Below are 19,318 nucleotides of genomic sequence, written 5' to 3' on the forward strand. Positions count from 1 at the left end.
AATCATTCCAAAAAGTGTAGGAATTTGAATTTACTGGACATAAAAATAATAATAAAATTAGTTTTCCAAAAGTAAATCGAAACAAACTATCAATGAATCAACTCAATCTCAAACTCATGAATTGATTCGGTAGAAAATACCAATGATAATATAAAACTATCAGTCATATTATAACCGTCTCTCCAAATAATCTTTAACCGTCACTTCCAATCATTTTTTGGAGATTTAAAAATGAAGTTTCATTTGATGTTTCGGAACATATCTAGAGAGGAACACGAGTCTTGTGTCTTCTCCATGAAGATCTGTCTGTCTCAAACAAGCTAGGGTTTCTCTCTCCTCATATTAGAGAGAGAAAAGAGTTTCCTTTCCAAGTGGGGTAATAATAGATCCAATCTCTCTCTCTCTCTCAGCTTATTCATTCTCTTCTTCTTCTTCTAATCATTCCAAACTTTAAATCTCTCTCTCTCTCTCTGGTTTTTGTGCATATAGAAAGTTAGCAAATTATGGAAGTAGTAGGAGAATGTTCAAACACAAGATCAAGTGATACTGATGATAATAATAATAAGAAATCAGAAAGCAGCAGCAGTAGTACTGAATTTGGAAATGAAGGAAGTTCAAGCAACAGCACCATAGAAGAGAACAATAACAATGATCATGATCAACACAAGACGAAGCCCCCCACTGTCAGACCTTATGTCAGATCTAAACTCCCGAGACTCCGTTGGACTCCCGATCTTCACCTCCGTTTCGTTCATGCTGTCGAAAGACTTGGTGGTCAAGAAAGTAATTTTCTTAACTTCTTCTTGTTCTGACCTCTAGAGTGGAAGGTTATATTAGTTATCGATGAGCTAAGCTCATTTTAGCTTTTCTTTTCCATTTTCTTAACCTGACTCCTGATTTTATGAATTGTTGGTTCAATAATTGGAAAGGTGGAGGATCCAATTGTTTACAATAGTAACTAATGCTTTGTGTCTATATTGAGATTTAGCTCGGTGAGTGATTAAACCGAGTACCCTTTAAATTTAATCAACTTTTGGGGTGAGGGATTTTTTTTTTTTTTTTTTTTTTTGAGAAGGTAGCTAGTGTGTTCTTGATCGAGTGGCTTTAAAGGTGTTAGTGACTTAACCTAGTATTAGAGCAGGATAATTGGGTTTTTTTTTTTTTTTTTTCTTTCTTTGGAGATTCTTAAGAGAATTTGTTAATAGGGTTATGTAGATTTTTATCAAAATCTCTATTTCTTGGGGTGAATTGTTGGAATTTTGACAATATCTATTAGATAGATTTTTTATTATTTTCTATACATGTTTTATGTTTTGTTTTTTTAAAATCTTATGGTTTTATGATTTTTTTTCTTGTGTGTATATAGATGCTACTCCTAAGTTGGTACTTCAGTTAATGAACATCAAAGGACTAAGTATTGCCCATGTCAAGAGCCATCTTCAGGTTTAATATAATCTCTCCCTCTCTCTCTTTTCAAGAAACTTTATTGCATAATTTGGGCTTTTTTTTATGAAAAACATGAAAAAACTAAAAACGAAATTGTTTGCAGTTCAAATTTCAGTTTTTCAATTTCTAATTTTATTTTTTGTTTCATTACTTTCAGATGTATAGAAGCAAGAAGACGAATGAACCAGGCCAAGGTATATAAACTATTTATTAAGTTTAATTTCTACATTTATATACCCAATATATTTCATTTCTTTCAATAACTTGTAATGAAAATTATGACAGTAGTGGGAGATCAAAGGGTTCTTATGGCTGAAAGTAATAATGGAGATCGCAACATATTTAATGTCAGCCAAATCCCAATGTTCCAACGCTATAATTCAAGTTACACCTCTAATCTTTTTCGGTAAGAAATTGATCCAACTTTTGAAACAGTAATAATTAGTGTTTTTCTTTTCAATTATTCTATTGAAATTAGGTTTAGTAATCAAAGTAATATAATATTTTTCGAAAGCTATTCCAAACTCATTCTGACTTTTCTTGTCAGATTGGGAGGGTCATCGTGGAATGCTATCGAAAACAACACAATACAATCCCCATTTATGGAGAAGTCAGCCTCATTGACTACATTGACTCAAGCAAGATCGAGCCTATTCAGCAGCAACAAGAGCAATGCGCCACCGGGAATGATCAACCGCAATCCTCGCACGTCGATCAGTGAATCGAATATGACCACAAGCAAAAGGCAAGAAGAGAGGGAAAAAGAAGATCCATGCAGTGACATTATTCCACAAAAAAGGAAAAGGGCCACTGATAATGGAGAAATTGATTTGAGTTTATCCCTAAAGATTGCACCGAGGGAAGAGATCAAGATTGAAAAGAGAAGTATAGATCAAGATGAAGAAGTTTTAGCAAGTAGAACTGATTTATCTCTATCTTTATGCTCATATTATTAATTCAATGTCTCCTTAGTTGGCAACAGATGAGAAAAAGAGCGAGAAATTAGCATTAGAGAGTAAGTACTCTTTAATGGGGTGCAGCACGGGGAACTTCTTAAATGGTTGCTCAATTTGGTAGTACTCTCAGTTGAGCACATTCAAATGCTAAATTAACTTGATGGGATCTGGTTCGTTAATGCTGATATTGACCGAGGCGTGTAGCGAGAGAGAGAGAGAGTGAGTACTCTGGATCTGACTATATGAATAATTCTCAAGAGACCAAAATTCTAAGTGAGATACTGAGGTACTTATTTCCCACTTGTAGCTTATAAGTGTGCACATGTGTAACATTATTTTCTATCTTCAAATGTATATTAGAATTCAGACATGATTATAATGCTAAATATATATTTTTGTTGTATGGTTTTTTTATCTTCCCTAGCAATATGATACTTTTTTTCTTGTTAGGTCAGTACTCTTAACCCTATATACCCAATTTGAGCAATTTTTCACAATAGATTATGTCTATTGGTCTTTGGAGTAAAAAAATGAGTCTAAATTTGAAAAATATCATTGAGATCTTTGAATTTGTGTGGCTACTATTTTCTTTAGAACATATGTCTAATAAGACATAAGTTTACAATTTTTTTAATCAAGAGGATAGGGAAATCAAACTTTCTGACTCCTAGAGAAAAAAAACTATACATCAATTATAATAGTTAGTTTAAACTTACTTTGATATGAGATTTAAGTTTTAATTTCAATTTTATGGCCGATAGATGAGTGCATTGTTTTAAGAGGTCAAGAATCTGACAAAAAAATTTAAAATTTAAGATTTATTAGACAAAAAGTTGATAGTTTAAGTGTCTATCGACACTTTTTAAGAGTTAAATATTAGAAGCTGAATTTCTGTGCCTAAACTTATAATTTGAACCTACAATATATAGTTCTTAAGTATAATTTTAAGAATATTTCAAGATGAGGAGAGAGAAAATATATCAGTTTTTTATGTTTGCTTTTAATTGATTTTTTATATTTAAAAAGGGTTGTTTCAAAAATATAACAAATCGAGTAAATTATTTATACAGTTTAAAACAATTTTAAAAACAGAAAAAATCCATAGGCCCTCAATAAAAAATATCCAAAAATGGCCAAGTCAACAAGTAATTAATCGACAAACACCCATGTGCGAGTAATCTTCTTCTAAACGCTTGTGTACTACCGTCTAAACGAATATTCTACTATCGTTTAGGTCATCATACACGATCGTGCAGTTCTATTTTAACGATAGGGGAAAGGACTTTAAATTTAAACGATTGTCTTGACCATGACATATAATCGTGTTCATAATGAAAAACAATCGTGTTGATTATGGTAAGCGATTGTGTAGTCTAATGTAAATGATCATTAAAAACTTCAAATCTAATGATTGTGTTGACGATGCTAAACGATCATGTTAACGATGGTAAGTTATCGTTTAGATCATGTCAACCAATTGTTTAGATTATTTTAAACGATGGAAAAGGCCTCAAATTTAAACAATCATATTGACCATGGTAAATGATCGTGTTGATGATGGTAAACAATCGTTTAGTTCATGTTAAAATGATATTTAGATGATGATATTCTCGAATATGAGGAAGATGAAGTAGCTTCAAAGAATTTTGTCGAAAATAGTAAAGATGAAATAAAAGATTTAAACAGAAAAATGAATTGTTTAAAAACAGAAGAAAATCTGGAAGAGAAGATAAACAAATAAGAGAAAATGAATGAATAAATCGCAAAGAAGAAGAAAGAGAAGTGATGAATCGTCCGCAATATTCAAGAGCAAATATGAAATTTATGAAAAATATTATATCGATTTTATAGACTTTTGCATTTTGTTACATGAGCCGTAAATATTTTTGTGTTTTGTTACATTTATGAATTAATCATTAAAAACGTAAAATAATTTTTTGTTTATTTTTTCAATTAGTTCTAGACATCGGTCTTGAAACTTTTGTTGGATAGAATAGAGAAACATATTTTACAAACTATGGTGAAAATTTTTATTTTATTTCATTTCTTGTAAAAGTCAGCTAAACTGAACTAATTTTTTTTAAAAAAAATAATTATAAAATAAAGAAAAATAAAAAAAAAATAAAAAAAATAGAACATTTAACAAAATATTTACACTATATGGATTACACTAATGAATTTTATTTTTTAATGTATTTATTCTAGCTAGGAGAGTAAATACTTCGTCAATTGTTTCTATTTTTTAGAAAAACTCTTAAAATAAAATCATCAACTGATCTCCTAATTTGTTTTCTTTTTTCTAACAATTACTAGTGAAATTTCAAAAACAACTACTAGTGAAATTTCAAAAATAAAAATAAAAATGTGAAAATAGTTCCTTTTTAATTTACATACCTTCACTATTTTTAAAGAGAGGTTTTAAAAATTAGATAATAATTAAGAAAAAAGAACTTTGATAAGTACACTAGGATTTTCATATTCTATGATACGCATAGCTCAATGCATGCACATACCTACCTGTTTTTGTTGAGACAAAACAATAAAATTAATTAAACAATCATGACTAAATTGTATATATTAAATTTATGTATTTGAAGTTTTTTAATTATGAATTGATTAAACTTTCTGACGTGTGTGTCTCTAGAATGCAGGAAGAGCTAATTTATTTATACTTAAATTAATCACTACCCCATGCTTCAATTTGAATAATGTATTATAGGATTCTTTTAGGCTTCATGTGATCGAATATTTGTTTGTTTTTAATTATGCATAATGTTAGAAGTTGAAAAGAATATAATTCTTGCAAAAAAGAAAAAAAAAAGGAGCGTATAAATCAATTGGCATTGTACTTTTACGAGTATAGATAATCAAGAACTTCGTATGATGTGTATGAGATGTTACTAACAAAAGCCTTAATATTTTCTTATCCACCATTTTCACCGCAATCATCATTAGATAGTGTCGAAACAGAGCTTCTATTTTGTTTCTTTAAAAAACTTGGACATTAATCTAAAAAATGTTCATAGTCTATCATTTGAAGGGTTCTTTTCATGATGTTACATCATGGGTAGACCTAGTCTTGTTAGACTTCTTCAATTATTTGGTGGAGAGGAAGCCACCAAATTTAGGATTGCGAGTGCCGTAGTTTTCTATTCTCTTCTCATATCAAGTAAGTTGTTGATTGAATTGTTTGGAAAGTAAAGAATCTAACGTGGCCTAAAAACTCAAATCATATCGATATTGAACATGAAATAAATAGATGAATAAATTTTATAGTTTACTCAACCCACAGCTAGAAGGTTAAGACCCTTGGACTCTAACGGTGGACAATTACTTTGAAGGTTAAACTTCTAAATATATAAATAAATGTAGAATTGGCCATTTTACTTATATCATTTTTTGACTATTTTTTTATATGCTTGAGTGTCCAAGTCATCACTAATCTCACGAGACAACCGTTTAACCATATAACATTTTGGTTGTGCATCTCGACTGATCTCACAATATAAACAACTATCTGACGCTACAACATTTTGGTTGCGCATCTCAACTGACCTCACGAGACAACCGACCCATTTCTAAGTAGGTGACCACCGTAAATTGAACCTATTAACTCTTAAAAACCATTAATTTTAAAAAACTTTATGTATTATCATCACATAAGTCAAAAGACTAGTGATTTGGGCTATTTTAAGTGAAATCACAAACCAATTTAACCTATTATAACTCATTTATTTAAACCTAACTCCAAATGTAATATATTTATGACCAACTCATCGTGTGGTTGAATAGGGTTAGGTTGACTAACTTTTTGGAATCATTTGATTGTTTGAACTCTCCTACCTCTACGTATTTCTTTTAAATAAGAAACTTTTTTTCCTTAAATGGTGAAGAGAGTAATAAGTAAATCGACTTTTTATTTAGTTTTTTATTATTGCTTTTGTGTAACATTTAAGTTAGCTTTAGGTTATAAACCTATTTAGATTGGTAGGAGCCTCAAACATCTACAAAGCCAGATTTATTTTCGTTTAGCTATCTACATGATCCTTTCTTGATTTTCTCGTTCATATGTTATAAAAATTATGATAGAAATATAAAAATGGTAAGTTTAAATAATATTTCAGACTTATTTGTACTTTGTGGTTATATTTTTAAATACCAAATTTTAGTAGTTTAAATTACAATAAATCTCAAAATTAATTTCATTATTATTTTTGAATGAAATTTTATTTAACTTAACAAAATAATAATAATAATAATAATAATAATAATAATAATAATAATAATAATAATAATAATAATAATAATAATAATAATAATAATAATTTCTGTTAGAGAGAAAAGATGCTATGGGTATGCTTTACAAATTTGTAGGAGGAAAAGTTTTCCTTAGTGAAATTTTAACTACCGAGACAACTTGGTTTATTGGATGTATAGACATGTTTATATTTAAAACAATAAAAATTAAAATCAAATGGACATAAATGGTAACAATCAAATGTAATTATTTAACTTGAAAGATTGTTCTATTTAAATTAATGAACAATGAAGAAAAAGTTGCAGCCTTTGAATCTATAAGGTAAAGTAGGTTACAAAATACGATCCTACCCAAAAACCCATTATTTGAAAGCTTCTATTTCCTATCTCCATTTCCTTGATGCGTAAGTAATATTGTTTGTCGATGCATAAGTAATAGGCGTCCCATATTGGTGTGATGTAGCGCTCAAATTAATACCATATCTAAGTCTGTGGAAGTTAGAGTAGAATGACATTTCACACAAACTCTATCTATATCAACATATAAACATCAAGGCCAATTGTACGACCGACACTAGCAATTACTCGTTACATCTTTTTGCAATCGAGCTCCTAAGCTTGACGATAAGAACCTTGAGATCTTCACTTTCTCCATGGGTCCGTTAGACCTTATGGACCTTAATTCAAGCCGTCATAACTTAAAATTAACTCAATCAGCTACCGATCGTAACATAACTTAAAACTAACTCAATCCACTATTAATTTGAATGTTTGAGAGATGTTTGACCTCCCCTTCGATTTCAATTTTAGTTCACTTGATAGTTAGGAATATCATATTTCCAACTTATCCTGTCTTTCCTTTTTGTTACTGCATCTACTCCTTTTTAGCCTGTATTCTAACAAAATATTACATCCTACAAATAATAACCAACGTGGCGTTTGAATTGTCTCTTATCCAATCTAGCGCGAAAAGCCTCTTATCCATTCTTAGAGAGTAACTACAGATTATTGAAATTTTGAGAGGTATTAAAATGCACGACAAATTGAGAACAAATATATAGATGACATTGTATTACCAACTCAGTTTCATTATCCTAAAATAAAATAGATGAAATTATGTAGAACCAAACAAGAACAGTAAGCCCAAGAAAGATAGACAGTAAATTCTGTGTCAGATAAGAATACATATGCAGCTCCGAAAGTGGCGGGATACGAACAACAAATCAACAGTAATGAACAACATTGGTATGACCTATGAGGGAGCAGAAGAGAAGGTACAGTACACTAAATGCTTATAAAACTATGCTAACAATTTCAAAATGGCCCCATCCACAGTAAAGGGTCCAGTGGTTATGGAATTTATTACAAACATTTAACATTCGACTTCCATGGGTTGTGTCCTGATGGGACTGAGGCTAGTTGTCACTGTAAGGATAAGGACCCATCATCTTTCTCACAAGCATTCATAACGAATTAATTAATAATGGAAAGAACAGGACAATGTGTACATGATAGCAGGGCCAAGGTTTTTGGTCTCTTTGCCTGTGCTATGAGATTTCAAATCTGTGTAAAAGAGTGAGATAAACAAAACAAAATCCAGAGTATGATTCCAGTCATTTCATTGTGCTCAAATCTGTTTCCATTCATTAAATATATAACTTAATATTGAAACAATAACTCAATTTCTAAAGAAATGATAGCTTTTGTCATGCCTACAAGGCTCATGGGCTGACAACCGTATGATTAATTTAAAAAATTATTAATCTAAGATGGGGTCGGGGTTGGGGAAGGGGGAGGATGTTTGATGTTCTTTATGACTGACTAATAAACAACTAGTAGAGTTTAAATAAATGAAACTCGTGAGGTGTTTTTGCCTTTTGGTTGAGCTAATCAAACCGTTCCCAATCCTGAGTTACTCTTGTAGAAGACGGAGCAGGGGATGGGGGAGTTAGGCTACCGACTCCTGAGTCAAAGGTCTCCCATTCAGTCGTCACTGAAACAGTGCTGTGATTGTTGCTGATTGGTTTAGAGCTTTTTGCCTTCAATGCATCGAGTGTGTCCACGAAGTTCTGAATGCGGCGTACCTGTTCAAAGCTATTTGTTTATAATTGATGCTAAATAATTTTTGAAGGATTATCATATGCATTGATGAAATTTGGAGTTGTAAAATTCTGAACTTGTTAAAAGTGTGAACATGTTAGAGATCACTTTAAAGTTCAAAACAGATTGCAAGGAAAAAATGTGCTTTTAATAGAATCTGACCTAATCGAGTGAAGCTCACTCATAAATACAAAAGACCGCTGTTTGATTAGACAAAACATTTAACAACGCATATTAGCAGCAGCAATGATGGACAAACAAGCTTTTTTATTAAATGTACAAATTTACTATTAGGAGACTCCTAGTTGCCAATTCAATTTTAATAGGTAGAAATTCTCCCCGAAGGTAGATACAGAAAAGCAACACTAGAATATCATGTAAAAGGTCTTAGTATCCAATCGATAACATAGCCTCAAAAATCTCAAGGCCATAGTTGAACAACCAATGGAACATATCACAAAAGCAGCCGTCCTTAAAAAAGATATCAGACAACTAAATCCAGTAACTTAAATTGCTAAAAGAAGATGAAGAACTATACTCTCATACACGAAAATTGGTTGGTCACATACGAATATCAGCATAATGATTCAAGTCCCTCTAAGAATTGTTTTCTTTTACTCAACATGAGATTATTTGATGTCAGATGAATGTTACACAAGACAGTATAATTGTGTGTCACCATCAATGTTTAAATACTAACCTCGGCTTTTCTCTGCAACTTTGCTTCCCCTTCAGCATCAATGCTATCTAATTTCAACAGTTGTCTCATCAGCAGCTCCGTTGATACTACGAATTCTTTATCTTCAACATTTGTGCCACCATTAACAGCTACTTGCAAGGCAGCAACCTGTAGAGATAACAATATAATGAACACACTCCCAAAATATAAACCAGCATTGAATCCCATTACAGAGCAAAATCAAGTATTTTGAAAAACTGCAAGGGAAACTTACCCTATCTGCAAGCTTATCAACCTCAGACCGAACATCAGCAATGGCTGCTGATGCCTTTGAAAGCTCACCACTTCTCTCGACCTCTTCTACCACCTTAACATCTTCCACGACCTTCCTCTGCTTGTTTGTCTTGTTCTCCAAGAGTAAAATCTTTGACAAATTCTTCACCCCTGCGGTATGCAAATGCTCATCATCATCCTTCTCCTTACCTCGAAATAGTAGTCTCTGCTCTTCAAGCTGCAAACCGGTTATTGCCACCAGATGCTTTTTCATATCGCCTGCAAAAGAAGTAACACACACAAAATCACCAACATGGGAACTAGTCCAAACTCCATTATAAGTACGCACGTCCCAGATACCATGAATGGGGAAAGTTCATTTACCATCAATCCACATAAACAGAACAAAACAACAATGTCAAACAAAACAAGTTAGTTTCCAACTCCCCAATCCCAGTTCCAGACAAATGAAAGAAGACATTGAGAAAGTCAATATTCATACAAACAAACATATATGTTGAAGCCATAGCCCCCCCCCCCCCCCCCCCCCCAAACTCAAACTCATCCATTAAATCAGAGCATTCCACGAACTCTAAGAAAAGAAATAAAAACCCACGTCAAATCAAACAAAACCCACATCAAATCTTCCCTCCACAACAGGAAAAACACGATAAATCAGTTCGTTTCAATTAAAAAAAAACAAAAAACAAAAAAAATTCACCCACAAAAGAACTAAAACCCTAAAAACACTCAATACAAGAAATCAAATCCCTCGAACTCATTAGAGCAAAACAAAGCCCTAAGTTAAAACGAGAGCTATTCAATTGAAGATTAGAGGAAAATCAGTAGAGAAAGATAGTACCAAAAGTCGATTGAGCAGGAAGGAAAATCTTGTACTTAGTAGGGCCATAACCGTGAGTAACACTGACGGCGATCATGGGGCCGGTAGTAGAAACATCGGCGTCATTATCATCTTCTCGCTTCTGGACGAGCATGCCACAGGGCCTCATCTCCCACTCAGTTTCGTCGTTCTTCTCGTTCAGCACAGTGGCCGATCCATTCAGATACGGATTCTTCTCTGTCATATTCTTGATTTCAACAGTGAAATCCTTCAATCAGATAAGGAAACAGAAACCCCACACAAGCAAAAGAGAGATTTGGGAAAGTTTATAGCAATTTCAACTCAACTTAAGAGGAAATTGCCTGATCGGAAAAGGGATTTTTGGACTTCGGAAACTAATAACAGCCCAAAATTGCTTTAGTTCCACAAATTTGTAAAAATTTTGGTCCGTAAACTTTTGTGATGAATTCGAATCCAATTTGGAAAAGGATCTATCTTCTAGTTCTATCCAGATTGTCATCTAGGTCGGTCCCGACCGACCAGATAAATCTATTCCAAAAAATTTCTGCTGGACTTCTGTCTTAAATAATAACCAATAGTAAAATAAACCACATAATAACAACATAAGAATATGATACTTCAAAGGGTAAAGTGTGTGTTGATATTTTAAAACAGACCTTTTGGTCACGTTTGTTAAGTGGTCACTCAATTAACTTTAACTAAATCGGAATTATATTTCATAATATGTAAATTATAATAAACTAATTGAAAAATAAAACCATTAAAACATACCTATAACTTTAATTATTATAAATATCAATCATCTATATCTATTTACCATTTTTTGTTTACTTGCACGCTAAATAAAATGATGTATATTATTTTTTACCAAAAAGTTAAATAAAAAAGATAAAAAAGATTTTAATGTTATAGTTATATGGTGAAGCTTTTAAATATTTTAAAGTTTTTATTTTAATTTATTTTCCACCTGGTTAGATATAATTTACATATCATTAAATATAACTAATATCCACGTTAGCACATAACGGTTTATTAAATATTTTTTTTAAGTTAAAGTTAAGTAATGAATATTTAACAAAGGTAGGATTAAAGTATTTGTTTTAAAATTTCAAACTTCATAGGCCAAAAGTGCATTTTATCCTATTTAAAAAGTGTTACACATCTTTTTTCCACATTGCGATATGATATTTCAAGGAAAAATTGTTAGAAATAGCATCATTATCTTGTAAAATTAGGACTTATTGATACATATTTTTCTCGGTCCATCTGCAAGATCGACATCAACATCTCACTAAAATATTAAGGGACGTTTAGGGCAAAAAGTAACTTGTAATAATTTGAGAATTATAATAGTCTGGGTATTATAATAATCTGAAGATTATAATAATCTACGTTTTAGGTGCAGATTATTATCTCAATTTTCTTTTGTGATAGCTGCTACTGAAATTTTCACTTTGGTTTGGCCTTCTACTTTTACTCGTAAATATTTGCTTTGGCTTGACTATCTACTTTTTATTAAAAAAAAAAAATTATTGATATACTACGCGGATGATTGAAAAAGAAATATGGATCCAGATTATAAAATTGTATTGAAAAAACTTAAAAAAAAAAATTGATAATTTTGGACATTTTCGATTACTTAATTGAAAATTTCAAATTTCAAATCCAAAATCGAGAAACCATAAAAAAGATTCAATTTTAGTAAGGGAAAAGCAGTAATCCATCTGACAGAAATATGTTTATTTATTTTTAAGTTAACTTTTTTATTTTTTGTTTATAGAATCTTTTAAAGAAATATGCATCTAAATTGATACACCATTATTTCTATCTAATTTTTCAAAAATTAAGATCTTTATATATTAATAGAATATTTTTAACTTTAGATGTGAGAGCGAAAATTAAAAAGAAAAAGGTAAAATTGAAAATTTTAAGATAAATTACATAAAGTTTTCTTCTTTTGAAATCAAATTTCCAATATTACAAAATTAATCAAAGGATAGTTGTTGATTTAATTTTTTTTAGGTCGAAAGTTTAAAAGATGCACTTCTCTTCGATAGTACTAAATAAATTATTAATTATCAAATTTTTTAAATAAATTATATGTTTTAAATAAGTAGAATTGAGAATAAATGTTGACTTAGAACTTTCCTTTTTAATTTAGAAAAATATGCATTTCTTGACCGTAGTTATAAATTTGACAAATTTTGTTTTTGTTACAAAACTAACTTCAAATTTGTAGGTATGTTACATAATGTTTTTTACTTTAGTTTGACAATTTTATTAATTTTATTTTGAATTATAATTATAATAGTTAATTCCATAGTTTAGAGTGGATAATTTACTCTCACCCTATACTTATTTGATTAAGAACTAAATAATCTTTATAGCAATAATAAGTCCACACCCAACTGAGGAATAGTCAATTAAGTCAAATATAAAAACATTATTGATTTGATTACATTGTTTGGAGTATATTTGGATCCTCTTAATTATCTTTTATATTTTTATTATTATTATTTTAAAAAAATGACAATCAACGTTAAGTCATAAAACAAATGGCATCATGTTATATAGCCTCCACAAGTTAGATGAGCCAATCAAGAAAAGAATGTATCTAAACAACAAAAGACATACAATTCAAAGCATAGATAACCAAATTATGAGTCACCCTATTATTCACTATAAATACAAAACTAACCCTCACAATTTGCACCCTAATCATCAAATTATATATCTAAGCATAGATTGCCTCCTAAGGAGAGATGAAAAAATTCAACATGTGTAATTTTCTTGACCACAATCTAATTATCATTGACGAAGTAAGAACAAGAGCTAGAGTTAACTTTCGAGTTGTAAGAGAAAAATAGAGAAACCAATACATGGTTAAACCTAAACCAGAAAGAGTGAACCCCCACCTCATATTGTACTATATATATCTTTTTAGTAGATTCACGTTAAATGATGAAAATTATATTAATTATCGTTGAACTAAGTTCGTATTGACCCTTCAAGTTAATTTTGTAATTATTAGTTTACGATGATCCAAAATGGACCTTGAACTTATATTGGGCAGCAATGATGATCTTCCTATTGGCCCCACTAAAGCACAAGTTTAGGAATGCTTTGCAAATATAGTCTTTTATACCTCTGCCTTTTCTAATAGGTCCTTTCCTCAGTCCCCCAAACCCTACTTTGTCTTATTTCCGAGAAGAAAGTGATATCTTTCTTTAAAATTCAAAATGATCACTTTCTTTAACATTCAAAATGTTTGATGATGTTCCAAACAAACACAAGCTCCAATATTTTGCGAACAAATTGTAATTTTCAAAGTTTGTCATAATTTTTATTGTTTTAGATGGCATGATGGTTTAAAATATTATTCTCTATTAATTATAGATTGAGATTGATTTACTATTTATATGTATCGTAACATAAATAGTAGTTTATTTTGGCCATCGTCAAATAAAAAGTAAAATTTTACTATATTTAATTTATGAATATTTTGATTTATTTAGATATCAAAATCCTTATATAAATCAAATTTAAAACTATGTTTCAAAAAGTCATGCTCATGGTAACGGTTTTGATTATAATATAAATAACACAGTAGGTTTGCATAGATTTTGTTTTTCAATTTAATCATTAATATTTTGTAGTTCTCAAACATACTTCTAATGTATTAAAAAAAAAAAAAAAAAGATCTAATCAAGTTGTTGCATAGATAGAAGAACTACTTGCGCAACTTATAAAGTTAATGTGTTGTTTGTATCTACTGTTTTATCAACATTTTTTAAGATGACATGAATATGTCACTCAAATATATCACTATTTAAAATTAAGTTTTTAGTGATCGACATCTTTCATACAAAATTTTGCTAATATATATATAGTAGCATTGTGTTACCCATTAAATACATTAATCAATCAACAAGTTGATGCATCAATTTTTTTTTTATCAAATTGTTTAAGAAAGAAAGAAATCGGTTATATATATTCAGTTTACAAAAAGTTATTTATTTCATAATGACTAAAAACAAAATAATATATAGAGAGAGGTAAAAATGGGAGAAATGATTAGAAAATTAAAGAAAAGGATGGAGTATGGAGGGAGGGAGTAGATTGTTAATAAATAACCGAAATAGGAAGAGGGCGGTTGGGGAAATATGGTGAATGAACAGGGAGTGAACTGTGAATCAAATATTACATTTATTACTTATTAGAGAGAGAGTTAGTTTAAGGTGATAAATGAGGGGTATTTTAGCAAAAGTTCACATCCAAAAAACACTATTATTTGATTGAGGGACCCAAATATGAATAATTCAATCAATTGGCTAATCCAAATTTGTACCAACTTCTTCTACTTCTGTCTCTCAATACTGTACTACCTCATACCCCCAATCTTTTTCTTTTTACTCCATTCTCCCACGTTTTTAATCCAATCCACCGTTTCTCCCTCCCCCCCTGGCTAATCTTCCTGTCCCAACTATCCAACCAACCAACTCAATCCTACCTCCAAACCTAGTCTAAAAATTATACATGTTTCAATATAATCTTTTTTTTTTAAAAAAAAATATAAATCAAATAATAACAATAATAATAATAATAATAATAATAAAAAAAAAACCATGTCCCGATTGCATCACTATCCTATATTAATTTTAAAAGATGATTTTTGGGTGTGTCCTCTTAAATTTGTATCTTGTATATATCTATATCTAATCGGTGTTTCTTTCTCTATTTTTTATAATTTATGTTTGAGAAAAGGAAATATATACATGTATAGTTGTTAAAGAAATAAAGTAAAACTCCAACCAAATCCATATGAAAATACATTGGGTGTGAAAACATGTAGAGGGAAGTTATAGAGTAGAGTGGAGAGAGGGTAAGGGATGAGGTAAACAAACAAAGCCGGTAAATATTTAGTGTAAACAATTACGATTCTACCGAACCCCCAACGCGAATGCCGGAAACTACCATGTGCTTTTGTTTTTCCTTTTTCTCATGAGGCCCCTCTCCTCATTTTCCTTTTTCTTTTTCTTTTTCTTTTCTTTTCTTTTCTTTTCTTTTCTTTTCTTTTCTTTCTTTCTTTCTTTTTTTTCTTTTTTTAAAAAAATTACTTCATCCTGTCCCTTAATTTTTATCTATTTCATCATTTGGTACTTTTAACTCTAAATTAAACATTGTTTACTCCAACTTTTATTAATTTTTTTTGTTTAATAATTAGTATGCACTTATTATGTATAAATTAAATATTCCAACACATATTTCTCACAAACTTTAATGTTTAAGAATTAAAGCCATTTTAGGAAACTTGACCCATTCCTTTTCTGTTTTTTGTTTTTTATTTTTAGTTTTTGAAAAATGGATTTGTTTGGTTAGTAATTTGTTTCTTTAGGAAAAAAAAAAAGACACATTTTTATTAAATTGCTAAGAAATTTTGAAAAATAAAAAACAACTCTTTTGTTTTTTACATCAATTACCAAATTTAAATGATTTTTTATTTTTAATAAACAAAAAATTGAAAAATAGCTGAAATTGTTACAAAATGGAGCCTTTGTTTTTTATTTTTAAGTAGAAAAAAAAGTAGTTTTTAAAAGCTTGTTTTTGTTTTTGAAATTTGACTAAAAATTTAACAATTGTATTCAAGAAATATGCAACCTTTTTTTGTAAAATTGAAAGAAAATAAACTTAATTTTAAAAAATAAAAAATAAATAAAATAATTATCACGTAAATGTATAATATAATTTACATCCATCTTTTTAACCCTTTATTTTCATTTCTAATTAATTAGAGAAATACTTAAATTCATATTTTTTGTTGTAATTTTCTTTTATTTTGGGTCTCGAATTAGTTAAAGCAATCTTTGAGTAGATTCTTACAGTGTTATTATTTTTAATCTTGCAGTTTACTTCAATAATATAACATGAAAAATTGGAAAATATTTTCGTTAAGAAAGAAGAATGAACTCAAAATATAATTGAGGTTTTAAAAAAATAGGAAAAATTAAAAAGTAGAGTACAGAATTTTGGAAATGAAAGATATAAAAAGAAGATTTTATGAGTAAGAGATGAGAGGTATATCTATCTATGGGAAATAAAAAAGGAAAAGAGAAAAAAGTGTGGAGATTAATGAGAGGGAGGTTTACAAAATCGCAATATATTTCCATTTTCCAAAACGACGTTTATTTGAATTCCAAAAATACCCATCCATCTATCGTCCTATATTTTCACATTGGAGGGGTCCGCTAATCATCACCATCTACTGTTCATCCCTTTTCCTTTTTAAATAAAATCTTCTTTTTTTTTTTTTTTCCTCTCTCTCTCTCTCTCTCTCTCTCTCTCTCTCTCACTCATATTATTATTTAATTAGGGTTTGTTCTATTTTTCATATTAGTATTTTATTTTTGAGTTTATTTATTTGTTATTAGTTGTATTCTAATCGACGTTATAAATTTAGTCAAACGGAGAGAGATTGGATAAAAATAATTTCTTTCATTTTAGTTTCTTCACTTTTTCATGTTTATGTTTGAAAGGTTCTTCCACTTAATGGGTTTAAATACCTACTTGCTTTCTACATCTATAATATATTCTATTTTATTTGTATTATTTTTTTACCTTATTTATAAAATAAATATATATGTCAAAATGAGTCTAATTTAATAAAATGAATTGCCAATTTAATATATATTTTAAGTTTAAAAAATAATTAACTTATACGTTTAATTAATTTGTGAACTTTTGAAGTTTATGTTTATTTAGTTTTTTAACATTTTCTAAAAATGTCTAATAAATTTATTTGTTTTAAGAAACAATATTGAGTATGTGTCAAGGATCTACTAAACATAGCATTGATTATTTAGGAGTTGTACAATTTGGACGTTGAGTTGGTTATTATTACAAGTTATATATTAATTTGTGTTTGGAATATAAATTATTTTAATTTAGGTTATATGAGAAGAGAAGAGTTTTCAAATAGTTCTCATAGAAAATCGTCAGAAATAGAAAAATCAACAAAATATTTACACTTTATAGAAAATCAAATATAATGAATTTTGTCTTTAGTTTTACTGTAACTAGAAATGAGTTATAACAATTAATAACTTCAACTATTGAAATGGCAAATAAAAACATTAAACAAACTAAGAACATCGAGCGAGTTATAATATATATTATTCTACCCAAAAGAAACTGAAAGTTCAAACACGTTGATAAAGGTTATTGACACATATAAATTTGACAGTTTAATAATCTATTTAACACTTTCTAAATTTGAAAGACACTCTTTACACAAAATTAAAAGTTTTAAATATGGAGTTTTCTCAAGTTTAAAAGTTTTAAATATTGATTCAAAGAAAGACCTTCTTTATCATTTTTGATTTTGACAATATATAAACCTAAAGAAGTATAAAGTATATATAAACTTAAGTTATATTTTTATCCTTTTTCAATTTTTTGGTTGTTAGTTTATGAAGGATCAAACTTGTAAATTTGAACAACTTAAAACTAAAAAAAGAAAAAGGTGAGATTGAATTGAAAGGAAAAGAAAAAATAAAATAAAAAAGGGAGAGAGAATATGCAGAGAAGAGAGATTTGATTTGACCTTTTTACGTATAGAGAAAGCAAGTAAATAACACAATCAATCCACACCAAACACATTAATAATTAATATGTAATATTTTATGTTTGTTTTTTTTTTTTTTTCTCCTCTACGGAAATCAAATCCAAATCAACCAAAAAAAAATCAAAATAAAAATAAAAACCGATCAACATCAACTTTAATATTACCTGAAATTCCCTTCCCCTTTAAAAGAAGAGCCGATAAGACCTCTTAATTTTAATCCCTCTTTTTCATTTCCTCTAATCATCAAATTTCACCTTCAATTATCACTTTCCTCCTTCTAATTTTTACTCTATTTTTCAATTTAATTAGTTTCAAATTTGTAAATTCTAATAATGCAGTGTTTTTTCTTTCTTTCTATTTTACAATTTTTGATAATTTTGTCTTTATATTAAAAAAAAAAAAACTATACTGATCTTAAAATATATTCACAAATTCCAATTGAATTAACAACATTGTTTAGAAATTATTAAAATATGTTATGTAATCCGAGTTGATAGTTAGATTTAATTTTATGAGTTTTTTTTTATTATTATTGTTCGATAATCTTTTATTTTTTGTATTTATAAATTAAGTTTATAAAATCACTTTCATCCATTGGTTTTTATGTTTTATTGTACATATTTCATGAGTGTCGTCCAAAATCAAAGCCTAAAGTTTAAAAGAGAAAAATAATTATTAACTTCCATAAAAAACTTGCTTTTATTTTTTCGATTTTGCAAAAGAAAAAGAAAAAAGGAAAAAGTCAAATGCTAAAACTATGGGGAAGAAATTCAATAACCAAAAACTGAAAATCAATTAAAGACTCGGTAGCTATCTAGGGTTTTAGTTTTCTAAGTTTTTAAAAATGAAGTCTATTAAATTTCCTTTCATTGTATTTTAATTTTTTTTTTGCATGTGTTATCTATTTTCTATCAAAAAAAATCGAACAAAAATTTTTAGAAAATAGGATCGATCTTTTAGAACTTAATAATTCATTTACTCTCCATAAAAAAGGTAACCATAATAAGAAATCGTAAAAGTTGATTTATTATGAATTTGAAAATACAAATCCTAAGAGGGTATTCCAAAAGCTAGAATGTAATCAACATTATTGGATGCATGTTAATTGAAGGTCAGGTGAAATT

At 29.0% G+C, this 19,318-nt stretch overlaps 2 protein-coding genes across 3 annotated transcripts; one reads left to right on the top strand and one right to left on the bottom strand.

The window, feature by feature from the left end:
* The first annotated feature begins 236 nt into the window (after positions 1-236).
* Positions 237-2,816, top strand: LOC103502151 (probable transcription factor KAN4). Of its 2 annotated transcripts, XM_008465996.3 has the most exons (6): positions 237-376; positions 490-783; positions 1,367-1,443; positions 1,604-1,640; positions 1,732-1,852; positions 1,994-2,816. In XM_008465996.3, exons 2-6 carry the CDS (start codon positions 504-506, stop codon positions 2,400-2,402), a joined length of 924 nt encoding a protein of 307 aa, XP_008464218.1. In that variant the 5' UTR covers positions 237-376; positions 490-503; the 3' UTR covers positions 2,403-2,816. The 2 variants fall into 2 exon arrangements, with proteins under 2 accessions (XP_008464218.1, XP_008464219.1); XM_008465997.2 differs by lacking the exon at positions 237-376 and having other exon boundaries at positions 383-783; positions 1,735-1,852.
* Positions 2,817-8,275: 5,459 nt separating this feature from the next.
* Positions 8,276-11,174, bottom strand: LOC103502194 (BAG family molecular chaperone regulator 4). The gene is made up of 4 exons (XM_051088198.1): positions 10,574-11,174; positions 9,713-9,990; positions 9,460-9,606; positions 8,276-8,743 (listed from the first exon to the last, which is right to left on the bottom strand). Exons 1-4 carry the CDS (start codon positions 10,794-10,796, stop codon positions 8,546-8,548), a joined length of 846 nt encoding a protein of 281 aa, XP_050944155.1. The 5' UTR covers positions 10,797-11,174; the 3' UTR covers positions 8,276-8,545.
* Between the last annotated feature and the right edge of the window lie 8,144 nt (positions 11,175-19,318).

This window comes from Cucumis melo, chromosome 8 (assembly GCF_025177605.1).
Source record: "Cucumis melo cultivar AY chromosome 8, USDA_Cmelo_AY_1.0, whole genome shotgun sequence".
Lineage (NCBI taxonomy): Eukaryota > Viridiplantae > Streptophyta > Magnoliopsida > Cucurbitales > Cucurbitaceae > Cucumis > Cucumis melo.

Coding starts and splice junctions, on each gene's coding strand:
- LOC103502151 (XM_008465996.3), top strand. CDS start 504: ATGGAAGTAGTAGGAGAATGTTCAAACACAAGATCAAGTGATACTGAT. Junction 1,444..1,603: donor ATGTCAAGAGCCATCTTCAG/GTTTAATATAAT, acceptor CATTACTTTCAG/ATGTATAGAAGCAAGAAGAC. Junction 1,641..1,731: donor GACGAATGAACCAGGCCAAG/GTATATAAACTA, acceptor AAATTATGACAG/TAGTGGGAGATCAAAGGGTT.
- LOC103502194 (XM_051088198.1), bottom strand. CDS start 10,796: ATGACAGAGAAGAATCCGTATCTGAATGGATCGGCCACTGTGCTGAAC. Junction 9,991..10,573: donor TCCTGCTCAATCGACTTTTG/GTACTATCTTTC, acceptor CTTCTTTTGCAG/GCGATATGAAAAAGCATCTG. Junction 9,607..9,712: donor TTGATAAGCTTGCAGATAGG/GTAAGTTTCCCT, acceptor TTATCTCTACAG/GTTGCTGCCTTGCAAGTAGC.